General features: G+C 40.3%; 2 protein-coding genes across 2 annotated transcripts in view; one reads left to right on the plus strand and one right to left on the minus strand.

Annotated features, from left to right (window-relative positions):
• LOC100936299 (zinc finger protein 208) overlaps nt 1-13,919 on the minus strand; it is a 255,057-nt gene that overhangs the window by 171,213 nt on the left and 69,925 nt on the right. The gene's annotated exons all lie outside the window — the stretch shown is intronic.
• LOC100443599 (zinc finger protein 257) overlaps nt 1-13,919 on the plus strand; it is a 247,528-nt gene that overhangs the window by 59,101 nt on the left and 174,508 nt on the right. The window contains 1 exon segment of the mRNA XM_024237296.3: nt 6,562-6,667. Coding sequence (XP_024093064.3) covers nt 6,562-6,667 — 106 coding nt within the window.

The following is a 13,919-nucleotide window of genomic DNA, read 5'->3' on the forward strand; positions in this document are numbered from 1 at the left end:
CCTGGCCTACATGGTGAAACTCTGTTCCTACTGAAAATACAAAAATTAGCCAGGTATGTTTGTGGGCACCTGTAATCCCAGCTACTTGAGAGGCTGAGGCAAAAGAATGGCTTGAACCCAGGTGACGGATATTGTAGTGAGCTGAAATTGTACCACTGCACTCCAGCCTGGGTGATGGAGTGAGACTCCATCTCAAAAAACAAACAAACAAACACAATTGACAAATAAATTTTGTTCTCTCTGTGTTTTACAATAACATAGCAACCTTAATTGTGATTGATAGCATATATTTAGACATTAGAATTCTAGAAATCCCATACAATTTTGAAACACATATTAATATTATTAACTAAAATATTATGTGAGGAAGATTAAACATTATTTTGGCAATCCCATGTACCTAAACATGTCAAATAATTCTGATTTTCTCTCTTCTGGATGCTCCAGGGGTTCTCTGTATCACTGAAGCATCCAAAAGCTAGGGGTCAGGAAAGACAACCTTGAAGCTGAAATTTGATTTTGGGAAGCCTGTCAAATATTAGAGATTTTAAGTACTTGATATTATGAAATACAATTTCAAGTTACCATAAATTATTTATTTTGCCAAAATGATGACTTGAAAATTTTAAAACAAGGCAAAAGCCTTTACTCATTAAGAGGAGAGACTCAGCTTTCTAAACAATCTGTCTTTTCTCTTTTCTTTCTTTTCTTTGGCAGTCTACCTGCAAGGCAAACAGAAATGTTTCATTAATTTTTCTTTTTTTTTTTCTCCAGACAGAGTTTTACTCTGTCACCCAGGCTGGACTGCAGTGGTGCAATTTCAGCTCACTGCAACCTCCACCTCCCAGGTACAAGCAATCCTCTCACCTCAGCCTCTTGAATAGCTGGGTCCACAGGCACACACAACCATGCCCAGCTAATTTTTGTATTTTTAGTAGAGACATGGTTTCACCATGTTGATCAGTCTGGTCTTGAACTGTAGTGGGATATTTTACGGAATCAGAGAGACCAAGGGGTTGAGGAGGATATTTATTATTTAGGTGCACTGGCCCAGTTGGATTAACATCCAAAGGACTGAGCCCTAAACAAAGAGCTAAGTCACCTTTTAAGCATTTTGTGGGGTTGGGAGAGATCTGTGCAGAGGGAAGCATATTACAGAAGTGAGAAACAAAGACAGTTATTCAGTTAATTAAGACATGCATTATATCATCTCTTACTTTTTAAGGAAAAACATGTTTTATGACTTGAGTTTATCTGTCTAGTGACATTGCAGCTGCACAGCTAGAGAAACAGGGTCTTCACAATGCCTGGGAAAGGGTGAGATAAGGCTCGCTAGCCACAGAAAAACAGGCAGTTAATTTTTAAAGGACTCCAGCCTTTCTCTTTCTCAGGTGGGGATTGGATTTTCTTACATATAACTGAGTTTCTGTTTACAGATTCTTTAATTTATTTTAATTCCTGTTCCAGAACTCCTGACCTCAGGTGATCTACCCACCTCTGCCTCCTAATGTGCTGGGATTACAGGCGTGAGCCACTGTGCCCAGCCATTATCTTTTACTATTACATGAAAATCTTGTACAAGGAAGAGAAAGCCAAATTTTACTCTTTCATTAGTCTACTATTAATATCAAACCTAATTTTCTAATGAAACTATATAGACAATTCAATCTTAATCAGTTTGACCATATGGTAAGATTCTTATAAACCTTTTGTAATCATTTATAAATTTGGTAAAGCACAGACTAGTGCCTTATGGAAATGTTTTTCTTTTAGTTCAATGCACAATTTATGGAATAACAACTATATAATACCTTTTGAATTTAGTCAATATGTTCATGCACAGAATTTCTTTTGCAATATTAATTTTTATAGTCCATCCACAATTTGTTTAAACCATCAGTTTTTTTTGTTTGTTTGTTTTTGAGATGGAGTTTTGCTCTTGTTGCCCAGGCTGGAGTGCAATGGCATGATCTTGACTCAGTGAAGCCTCCACCTCCCATTTTCAAGCAATTCTCCTGCCTCAGCTTCCTAAGTAGCTGGGATGACAGGCATGCCCCACCACACCTGGCTAATTTTGTAGTTTTAGTAGATATGGGGTTTCTCCATGTTGGTCAGGCTGGTCTTGAACTCCTGACCTCAGGTGATCCACCCGTCTCGGCCTCCCAAAGTGCTGTGATTATGGGCATGAACCACCATGCCTGGCCATGTCATTCACATCTGCTAGTTTGAGCCTGCCTTGATGCCTCCACTTCCCAGTTTAGACAATTGGGTGCTTATATTAACCTGAGCTGAGTTTATTGGTTTACTGCTATCAGCTTTATCTTATCTAATTCAAAATAATCCTTTAAACCTAGGTAAAAATGTAAACTTTCATCCCTTTTATAATCTTTTACTAAAACATATTTTGCTGTTCTTACACATCTGGCATGTAAATTCATTTTTAGGGGTCTCGATTACATGTTATAATGGTAACTCAGCAATTTTAAACTTTAATGTAAAACCTGGTAATTTATTTTAATTATGTACTAAGGGCAGATAAAGTTTTACTGTTTCCAGCATAGTTGGCCGGGCTGATCTTGAACTCCTGAACTCAGGTGATCTGCCCACCTTGGCCTCCCAAAGTGCTGGGATTCCAGAAGTGAGCCACTGCACCTAGCCTTGTTCAGTATTTTTAACTTTGGGTGAGGGTCTTTAAGCTGAAGCTAGTTTATCTCTGGTCCTGTCCTCACCAGAATAAAATATAACATTCTTGACATCCAGATATAGTAATACATAGGTAGATTGATAAATAAATATGAAGAGAATTATGTTTTTCATGTAAATATTTATATATACAAAAGATGTTAATCAAGAGACATTTTCAATACATCAGCCAATTTTGAGGACATAGATGAAAATTTACTTCTCATCTATATGTCTCCATTCCATCAAAGACTCAAATACACCCAAACAATGTTATGTGTAGACATCAACAAACCTTCACATTTACAGGCATGGCCTGGGAAATAAGTTTTAACTATTACCATTTAAGTCTCTGTGTCCAGCATAGAATTTCAGAACCCTGCACTTCTCCTGGTAAGCATGTGTTTTTTACATCCACAATTTTGGGCCTGCCCTGATTTCTCTATTTTCCAATTTGGCTAATTGGCTCATTATATCCTCCCAAGCTAAGCTAATTGTCTTATTGTTATCATCTGGGTTGTGCTAATTGGCTTAGTGAATTCACCTGTGCATGAGGGGGTAAAAAAATGATGACCACTGACCAACTTTTTTTTTTTGAGACGGAGTCTCGCTCTGTCATCCAGGTTGGAGTGCAGTAGCGCGATCTTGGCTCACTGCAAGCTCTGCCTCCTGGGTTCACGCCATTCTCCTGCCTCAGCCCCCCGTGCAGCTGGGACTACAGGCGCCAGCCACCACACCTGGCTAATTTTTTGTGTTTTTAGTAGAGAAGGGGTTTCACCGTGTTGGCCAAGATGGTCTCGATCTCCTGACTTTGTAATCTGCCTGCCTCAGCCTCCCAAAGTGCTGGGATTATAGGCATGAGCCACCATGCTCGGACTTTTTTTTTTTTTTTTTTTTTTTTTTAAGATGGAGTCTTGCTCTGTCGCCCAGGCTGGAGTGCAGTGTTGCGATCTTGGCTCACTGCAACTTCTGCCTCCCAGGTTCAAACAATTCTCCTGCCTCAGCCTCCCGAGTAGCTGGGATTACAGGTGCCCACCACCACACCCAGCTAATTTTTGTATCTTTAGTAGAGACGGGGTTTCTCCATGTTGGTGAGGCTGGTCTCAAACTCCTGACCTCATGATTTGCCTGCCTCAGCCTCCCAAAGTGCTGGGATTACAGACATGAGCCACCGTGCCTGACCGAAAGGTTTTTTTTTTTTATACTACCTTCAGTACAAGTAGCTATCAATATCTTGAGCTTCTATATTTTTTATTCTGCATGAATATGGAGAGAATGCTAGATAGACGATTATAGATATACATTGGTAGAGAAATATTTTAACACATATATGCAGCATTATATTAGTTTGTCTATGTAAATGTTTATGTATACAAAAAATGTTCATCAGGTGACATTTTCAATTCCTCAGCCTATCCTGAAAACAAAGATGAAGACATACTTCTCACCTAGATGGCTCTATACAATTAGAGTGAAACAGAGCCACACGATGTTATTTATAAACATCAACAAAACTTAATGTTTATGGCCACCTGGGAAATAAACTTTTAGTACTGCCTTGTAAGTCTTTATGTCTAGCTTACCACTTTAGGGGCCTGCTTTTCTTCTATCTGTATGCCTGTGTCATTCACATCTGCTAGTTTGAGCCTGCCTTGATGCCTCCACTTCCCAGTTTAGATAATTAGGTGCTTATATTAACCTGAGCTGAGTTTATTGGTTTACTGCTATCACCTGTGCTGAGCTAATTGGCTTACTGAATTCACCTGCACTGCAAATGTAATAAAGGAGATGACCTCTAGTCTACTTTTCTTCTGATGCTTTTTTTTTAACAGGACACATGGACAAATGACCATTACATAGATATACCCATGGAACTTATTCTGTGCATATATGTTTATCTATGCAGCTACTTTATATCTATATATCTATATAGGTATGTACAGAATAAAGCTTCCAAATTTAACTAGGTCAGAGTTCATTTCCATTTTCTTTTCCTCCATGCCATTTAAATATGATTAGCAAATTAGTTCAGTTAAGTTGTATTCAGTCTGAGCCATACACATCACATTTTTTTCATAAATGCGAAACTGCTTTTGTTACCTGAAACCCTGTAGTTTGTAATTGTGTATTCTATTAAACCACTCCAGCGGGGTTCTGTCCATTCAGCTAGAAACAGCCAGATATGCCTGACACCAGTGTGCCTAGCCTTCATCACAAAGCAAATTTGACCTGGGCAATAATAGCCATTTTTGGCACTTCAGTGAACATTCACTATCACCTGGTTGAAATGTGGCCAGGTACCATGTACTGTTATAATTACTTTCAGTATCAAAGTCTATCTTCTAAAAAGAGATCTAGACTTTTTTCCATTACCATAGACACCCTACATCAGCAACAAAGAGTAGTTGACAATAGTGCACATTTACATTACACATTTATGAAGAAAAGAAGAACTCATCTTGATGGAGGCCCCGATGAGAAATAATAAGCATTCTGAAATTGAGGTGAGGGTCTTTGTCCTGGGACTGGTTTATCTCTGTTCCTATGTACAACATAAAATGAAGGATCAACAATGACATGGCAATGAGTGACTCCCATGGCTTAAGTGCATATTTAAATGTGGGTGAGGTCCTTTAAGTTGAGGCTAGTTTATCTCTGGTTCCATGTTCACCAGAATCAATATAAACTTTTTTTTTTTTTTTTTTTGAGACAGTCTCACACTGTCGCCCAGGCTGGAGTGCAGTGGTGCCATTGCTCACTGCAACCTCTGCCTCCAGGTTCAAGTGATTCTCCTGCCTCAGCCACCCAATAGGAACATTTTTAACTTAACAATAAAAACCCAAATTTATTTGGGCTTTAATAAATATTCTTCTCACAGATAAGAGCAATAAGGCTAAGAGGAACAAAGCTTCACATTTATGGGCATGGCCTGGATAGTAAGCTTTCAGAACTGCCTCGTAAGCCTTTAAGTTCAGGTTAGCATTTCAAGACCCTGCTTTTTTCTCACGGTATGCCTGTGTTATTCACAGCCATCATTTTGGCCTACCTAGATGCCTTTGCTGTCCCAATTTGGGCAATTGGCTGATTATATTCACCTGAGCTGAGCTAATTAGCTTATTGCAATCATGTGGGCTGAGCAAATTGTCTTACTGAATTCTGGGCTGCAGGGATAGAACAATAAGACCACCTCTGACCTACTTTTATTCTGAAGCTTTTTTTACAGGACAGATGCATAAATGGACATTTTGTAGACAGACCCATGTAATCTATTCTGTGTTTATATGTTTATCAATCTACCGATCTTATGTCTATGTTTACATGTACAAAAAGAAGCCACTAACATAAACTATGTCAGAGGTCATTTGCATTTTCTTTTCCTCCAGGCCAGATAAATCTAATCAGCCAATTTGCTCAATAACTTTTGTTTGATTCAAGCTACCCACCACATCACTTTTTTTGATAAGTGTGAAAATGTCCTACTTACCTGGAACCTGGGTTCTTTTAATTTTGTCTTTCACCAAACCAGCCCATTGGGATTCTGTCCATCCAGCTAGGAAATTTAAAAATACCTGACACCAGTGAGCCTAGCCCTCCTCACACACAAAAAAACTTTGGCCTAGTCAACAAGAGTCACCTTTGGCACCTCATTGCATGTTCGCTCTTGCTTCACAGGAATTTGGCCAGACACCATGTACTGTTATATTTGCTTTCAGTATCACAGTCTATCTTCTAAAAGGAGAGCTAGACTTTCTTTCCATTACCATAAAGACCCTACTTCAGCCACAATGACAAAAAGATAAGATTGCACTTTTACATCACACACTCATGGAATAAAGAAGCAAAAACCCCTGTCTTTTTTTTTTCTTCTTTGAGACAAAGTCCCCCAGGCTGGAGTGCAATGGCATGATTTCAACTCACTGCAACCTCCGCCTCCCAGGTTCAAGAGATTCTCCTGCCTCAGCCTCCCAAGTAGCTGGGATTACAGGCACCTGCCACCATACCCAGCTAATTGTTGTATTTTTTTTTTTTTTTTTTTTAGTTGAGATGAGGTTTTGTCATGTTGGACAGGCTGGTCTAGAACTCCTGACATCAGGTGATCCACCTACCTCGGCCTCTCAAAGTGCTGGGATTAAAGGCGTGAGCCACCACATCCAGCCATAAAAAAAACCTGCCTTGATGGAAGTTCTAATGAGAAAGAGTAAGATGTGGGTGGCCATTGGACTTTAGTTGGTTTATCTCTGGCCCTATATACAACATAAAGAAAGGGTCAACTTTGACATGACAATTAATGAGTTCCATGGCCTTAGTGCATGGCCATTTCACAGAAGTGAACAAAAAGGACAAATGCTTTTTTTCTTTTATGTTAAATGCAGCAAAATGTATGTCAGAGCATACCTCTATTTGTGTATTATTCTAGATATAGTTTATAGAGCAAATACGTTTATATATCTATTAAAGTTTCTCTCTTTTTTTTTTTTTCTTTTTGAGATGGAGTCTTGCTGTGTCACCCATGCTGGAGTGCAGTGGCACAATCTCGGCTTACTGCAACATCCATCTCCAGGGTTCAAGCGATTCTCCTGCCTTAGTCTCCCTAGTAGCTGGGACTACAGGTGACCACCACCACACCTGGTTAATTTTTTGTACTTTTAGTAGAGACTGGGTTTTACCATGTTGGCCAGGCTGGCCTCAAACTCCTGACCTCAGGTCATCCACTTGCCTCGGCCTCCCAAAGTGCTGGGGCTACAGGTGTGACCCACCACACACAACCTAAAGTTTCTTTCTATATTACAATTAGTACCAATATTTACCAATACTTCCACATTCTGTATCTCTATTCTTTTTAAATATGAATACAAAGATTGGTACATCAGGATATAGATATACATAAGTAAATAGATTTAAAAAACTTACGGGATTATATGTCTATGTAAATATTTATGTATAAAAGAAATGTTCCCCAAAAGATCATTTTCAATCTCTTAACATATACTAATGATGCAAATATAGAATTACTTCTAAGCTTCTTTGCACAACAGAATTTCAGAATGGAACATAGCTATTCAATATTGTTTATATAAACATAAAAATACCTTCACCTTCAGTAGCATAGGCCTCAGAAATAAGCTGACAGCAAAGCCATGTTATACATGCTGCTTTGATGAAGCTGCAGTTGTTATTTGAATAATTTCTTGATTGGATCTACCTGTGCAAAACTAATTGGCTTATTGGAATAAACTAAGCTGAGCTAATTGGCTAATTGGATATTTCTGAACTGAGCTAATTGGCTGATTGAAATCACAAGGTTTCAGCTAATTGGCTAATTGGATTTACTAGAACTTAGCTAATTTCCTTATTAAAATCACACGAGCTAACTTTCAGGTTAGAATAACCTAGGCTAAGTTAATAGGCCCATTAGATTCACCTGGGCTGATCTCATGGGCTGATTGAAATTGCCAGGGCTGAACTAATTGGCTGTTTGGAATCACCTGGGCTGAGCTAATTTACTGATTGGAATTGCCTGGGCTGAGCTGATTGGCTAAATGGAATCAGTTGGGCTGAGCTAATTGGCTAATGGGAATGACCTGGGCTCAGCTAATTGGCTAATTGGAAACATTTGGGTTGAGCTCATCAACTGATTACATTTACCTGGGCTGAGAAAATTGGCTGATTGTATTCATCTATCTTGAGGGGCATGAGTAGGGACATAACCTCTGACTTACTTTTCATTTGTGAGTTTCTTACAAAACATAGTCACAAATGAACATTATATACACATATTTCTATGACCTTGTGTCTTTGTATATGTTTATCTTTTTATTTTTGAGACCGTCTTGCTTTGTTGCCCATGGTGGAATGCAGTGGTGTGATCACGACTCACTGCAACTTTTTCCTCCCAGGTTCAAGTGATTCTCATGCCTCATGAGTAGCTGGGATTACAGGTGTGCACCACCATGCCTGGCTAATTTTTGTATTTTTAGTAGAGATGGGGTTTTGCCATGTGGCCAGGCTACAGTCTTGAACTCCTGGCCCCAAGTGATCAATTCGCCTTGGCCTCCCAATGTGCTGGAATTACAGATGTGAGCCAGTGAACCTGGATGTATATGTTTGTCTATCTACATACATTATATCTGTATTTAAATGTACAGAAAAAAAGTGTCCAAAAAAACCCTGAAGTATGCTTTCAGTATAGCAGTCTATAGTCAAGTCCCAGACCTCGTGTTTTATTTTCTTACCCAAAATGTCACTTCTTGAGCCAACAAAACAGTAAGATAAGATCTATTTCTGTGTCAAGTATTCAAAAATAAGAGCCCTAAAATTGAGGGAAGCTTTTAAAAGAATTATTTCTCATTTGCAAATTTGGTTAAGGCCTTTAGGCTGAAACTAATTTATCCATGTTTTCGTGTTCACCAGAATAAAAAGGGTCATTTTTGACTTGGCAATAAAATAACTCTCATGGCCTTAGTGCATTTTCTGCTAACAGATGTGAGCAACAAAGACCAATTCTTTCCTTGTAAACATTAAATGCAACAAGATGTACATCAGAGCATACCTCCATTTCTGTACAATTGTGGATAAAATTTAAAGGGCAAGTAAGATTTTGCATTTATGGAAGTTTTTCTTTACATTGCTATAAATGCAAATACTTATTTATCCTTTGACCTCCTATATCTTTATTCAGTATGCAAATGGAAAAAATGATAGATAGATCTGTATATAGATATACATGAGTAGATAAATATGCATATAGAATTATATGAGCATGCCTATGTAAATATTTATATATACAAAAGATATTAATCAAAAGACATTTTAAATTCCCTAGCCTACACTGAAGATGCAGATGTAAACCTACTCTAACCCATATGGATCCGTACCATCTCAGACTGGAACACAGCCATACAGTGTTATGTTTAAACATCAACAAAGCTTCACATTTAGGTGCAATGCCTGGGAAGTAAGTTTTCGGCAAAACCATGTTAGACTCTAGTTCCAGCTTAGCATTTCAGGGCCCTGCTTCCTTTCTCATTGTAAGCCTATGTGATTCACATTTGCCATTTGGGGTCTGCCTGGATGCCTGCACCTTCCTAATTTAGCTAATTGACTTATATCAACCTGAGCTGGTCTAAGTGGCTCATTAAACTCACCTGGGCAGCAGAAGCTGGAAAGAAAAATGACCTCTGACCTACTTTTATTCTGAGGCTTCCCTACAGGACATATACAATAAAGGTCATTATGTTGACATACCTATGTTACCCATTTTCTGTGTATATGTTTATCTAGCCACCTATCTTATATCTATATCTATACATACAAAAGACAGCCAACAAGAGTAGGTCAGAGGTGATATTTATTTTTTCCCCATTCAGGCCAGGTAAATTCAATCAACCATTAGCTTAGTGAAGATTTATCAAATTCAAGCCATACACCAAATCATGCTTTTTTTCTTTTTTTTTTTTTTTTGAGACAGAGTCTCACCCTGTCACCCAGGCTGGAGTGCAATGGGTGCAATCTTGGCTTATTGCAACCTCTGCCTCCCAGGTTCAAAGGATTCTCCTGCCTCAGCCTCCAGAGTAGCTGGGATTACAGGCACCCACCACCGTGCCCAGCTAATTTTTATATTTTTAGTAGAGACAGGATTTCACCATGTTGGCCAGGCTGGTCTCGAACTCCTGACCTGGTGGTTTGCCCACCTCAGCTTCCCAAAGTGCTGGGATTACAGGCATGAGCCACCATGCCCGGCCTCAAATCTTGTTTTTTTAATGTAAAAATGTCCTCATTACACAGCACCAAGGTGTTTTTAACTCAGTCTCATCAAACTGGCTCATGGGATTCTGTCCATCCGGATAGAAACATTCAGACATGCCTGACACCAGTGGGCCTAACCTTTTTCACAAAGGAGCTTTGGCCTGGCCAAAAAGAACCACCTTTGGTGGTTCAGTGCAGTGTCACTATCACCTATTTGAAATGTAGCCAGGTAACATGTACCATTATATTTGCTTTCGGTATCACAGTCTATCTTATAATAAGAAACCTAGGCTTTCTTTCCATTACCATAAAGACCCTATTTTAGCCACAAAGACAAAAAGAAAATAGTATGTTTTCACATCGCACACTCATGGACATAAACAAGAGTCCCTGTCTTGATGAAAGTCTTAATGAGAAAGAATAAACATTCTCAAATTTTGGTGAGAAACTTTGGACTGAGGCTGGTTCAACTTCGGCCCCATGTGCAACAGAAAGAGAAGGGTCAACATTGACATGGCAATGAATGACTTCCATCGCCTTAGTGTATTTTTATCTCCCAGAAGCAAGAAACAAGAAAAAATGCTTCTTTAACAATATATGTAAAATGCAGCAGGATATTGGAGCACATTTTTATTTGTGTAATTCTCTAGATATTGTTTAAAGGGCAGACAAATGTATACATGTATGAAAGTTCCTTTTTTTTTTTTTTTTTTTTTGAGACGGAGTCTTGATCTGTCGCCAGGCTGGAGTGCAGTGGTGTGATCTCGGCTCACTGCAACCTCTGCCTCCCGGGTTCAAGTGATTCTCCTGCCTCAGCGTCTGGAGTAGGTGGGACTACAGGCATGCGCCACCACGCCCAGCTAATTTTTCTATTTTTAGTAGAGACGGGGTTTCAACATGTTGGCCAGGATGGTCTCAATCTCTTGACCTCGCGATCTGCCCACCTCAGCCTCCCGAAGTGCTGGGATTACAGACGTGAGCCACCGCACCCGGCCCTTGCATTTCTTCTCAGTGTGTGCATATTCTACTCACACCCACCATTTTCGTCCTGCCTTGATAAGTCCACAGTCGTTATTTAGATAATTGGCTGATTGGTTCCACCTGGGTTCTGCTAATTGGCTTACTGAATTTACCTTGGCTTCAGGAGAATATGGAGATGACCTTTGACCTACTTTTTTCTGAGGCTTTCTTTGGAGACCTATACACAGATGAATATTATGTAGACATACCCATGTGACTTATTTTGTGTGTATATGTTTAGCCACATATTTTATGTCTTTGTATATATGTACAGTAAGAAGCCTATAAAATAAAATTCATCAGAGGTGATTTCCATTATCTTTACCTACAGGTTAGGTAAATCCAATCACTTAGCTCAGTAAAGATTTATTCAACCCAAGCAACACACCACGTCACTTTTTTTCATAAATTTAAATATTTCCTTGATAACCTGGTACCTGGTTGTTTTTAATTTTGGGTTTCATCAAACCAGCTCACTGAGGTTCTGTTCATCTAGAGAGGAATTGCCAGAAAAATTTGACACTAGGGGGCCTAGCCTTCCTCACAAAGATTTGGCGGGGCAAATAAGAGCCACCTATGGCACTTTCGTGAATGTTCAGTATTACCTATTTGTTTTATTGGGTTTTTTTGTTGTTGTTCTTGTTGCTTTTGTCGTTGTTGTTGTTCTTTTTTTTTTTTTGAGACGGAGTCTCTCTCTGTCACCCAGGCTGGAGTGCAGTGGCGCTATCTCGGCTCACTGCAAGCTCCGCCTCCTGGGTTCAAGTCATTCTCCTGCCTCAGCCTCCGGAGTAGCTGGGACTACAGGCGCCCGCCACCACGCCCGGCTAATTTTTTGTATTTTTAATAGAGACGGGGTTTCACCGTGTTAGCCAGGATGGTCTCGATCTCCTGACCTCGTGATCCACCCACCTCGGCCTCCAAAAATGCTCGGATTACAGGCGTGAGCCACCGCGCCCAGCCTCTTGTTGCTTTTTGAGGCCATCTTGGTCGGCCACCCAGGCTGAAGTGCAGTGGCACGATTTCGGTTCACTGCAACCTCCACCTTCTGGGTTCAAGCGATTCTCTTACCTCAGCCTCCCAAGTAGCTGAGAGTATAAGCCTGAGCCACCATGCCTCGCTAATTTTTTTTTTTTTTTTTTTTTTTTGAGACGGAGTCTCACTCTCTCTCCCAGTCTGGAATGTAGTGGCGTGATCTGGACTCACTGCAAGCTCCTCCTCCTGGGTTCACGCCATTCTCCTGCCTCAGCCTCCCGAGTAGCTGGGACTACAGGCGCACACCATCACGCCTGGCTAACTTTTTTGTATTTTTAGTACAGACGGGGTTTCACCGTGTTAGCCAGGTTGGTCTCGACCTCCTGACCTCGTGATCCGCCTGCCTTGGCCTTCCAAAGTGTTGGGATTACAGGCGTGAGCCACTGCACCCGGCCTTTAAGACCCCACTCTCATACTCACTGTGTGTCTGTGTTATTCATATCAGCCATGTTGTGATGTGGCTTGATGACATCACAAAATGGGATGCTTTCACTTTTCCAGCTTAGCTAATTGGCTGATCATATCTATCTGGGCTGAGAGGATTGGCTGATTGAATTAACCTGGGCAGAGCTAATCAGCTTCTCAAATTCACCTGGTTTACAGGAGTTGTGAAGCAAAATAACCTCAGACCTACTTTTTTTCCTGAAGCTTTTTGCCAGACGTATGTATATATGGAGTTTGTATAAACATACCCAGGGGACCCATTCTGTATGTTTATCCACCAATCTTATACCTGTAACTATATGTATTAAAAAAGCTCCCAAGAAAAAAATAGGTCAGGACTCCACAAAAGATGGTATACAGAAGGCAGAATTAGATCACAGCTTCCACTCAGACACACAGAGGAGCATGTTAAGACTCGCATCATGAAATTTTCCTCCAGAACTACTGCAGAAATATTCCAGAAAAGCCAAGAAAATCCACAAACTCTCTGAAAAAAGCAGATGCTCCTGCAGGGCCTGGGAGACTGCCCAAATACTGTGAGTTCCCAAGCTGTGAAAGTAAGAAAGGGGGATTGTTTGCCCACAAACACACACCCTCACTGAAAAACCTGATGGTCTAGATCACGGAAAAAGAATTTGACCTTACCTGGAGCCGAATCAATTTAGAGAGCTGAGCAAAATGCAGGAGTAGAAGCAGCAGCCAGAAAAGACCTGTGGGCAATCTGGGTTCCCCAGAAAACCCAGTTCTGATCTATTTTACAGGGGTCATTGGGGAGAGATGCCAGAGGCACTGGGAAAAGACCACAGGGAGAAGAAAACCTCCAGCTGAACTTTGTAACAATTCCACTGGACACGAAGTCTCCTGACCAGAACACAGGAACAGTGTGAATCCGGTGTGCACACATGACAGGTGGTAAGGTGTGAAAGTCCTGCTTACTTTCTCAGCTGGAAGGCTGGGAGCCTGTGGCAAGTTCTCAGCCCTGCTTACCCACTGCC

The sequence above is a fragment of the Pongo abelii genome, chromosome 20, assembly GCF_028885655.2.
Source record: "Pongo abelii isolate AG06213 chromosome 20, NHGRI_mPonAbe1-v2.0_pri, whole genome shotgun sequence".
Taxonomy (NCBI): domain Eukaryota; kingdom Metazoa; phylum Chordata; class Mammalia; order Primates; family Hominidae; genus Pongo; species Pongo abelii.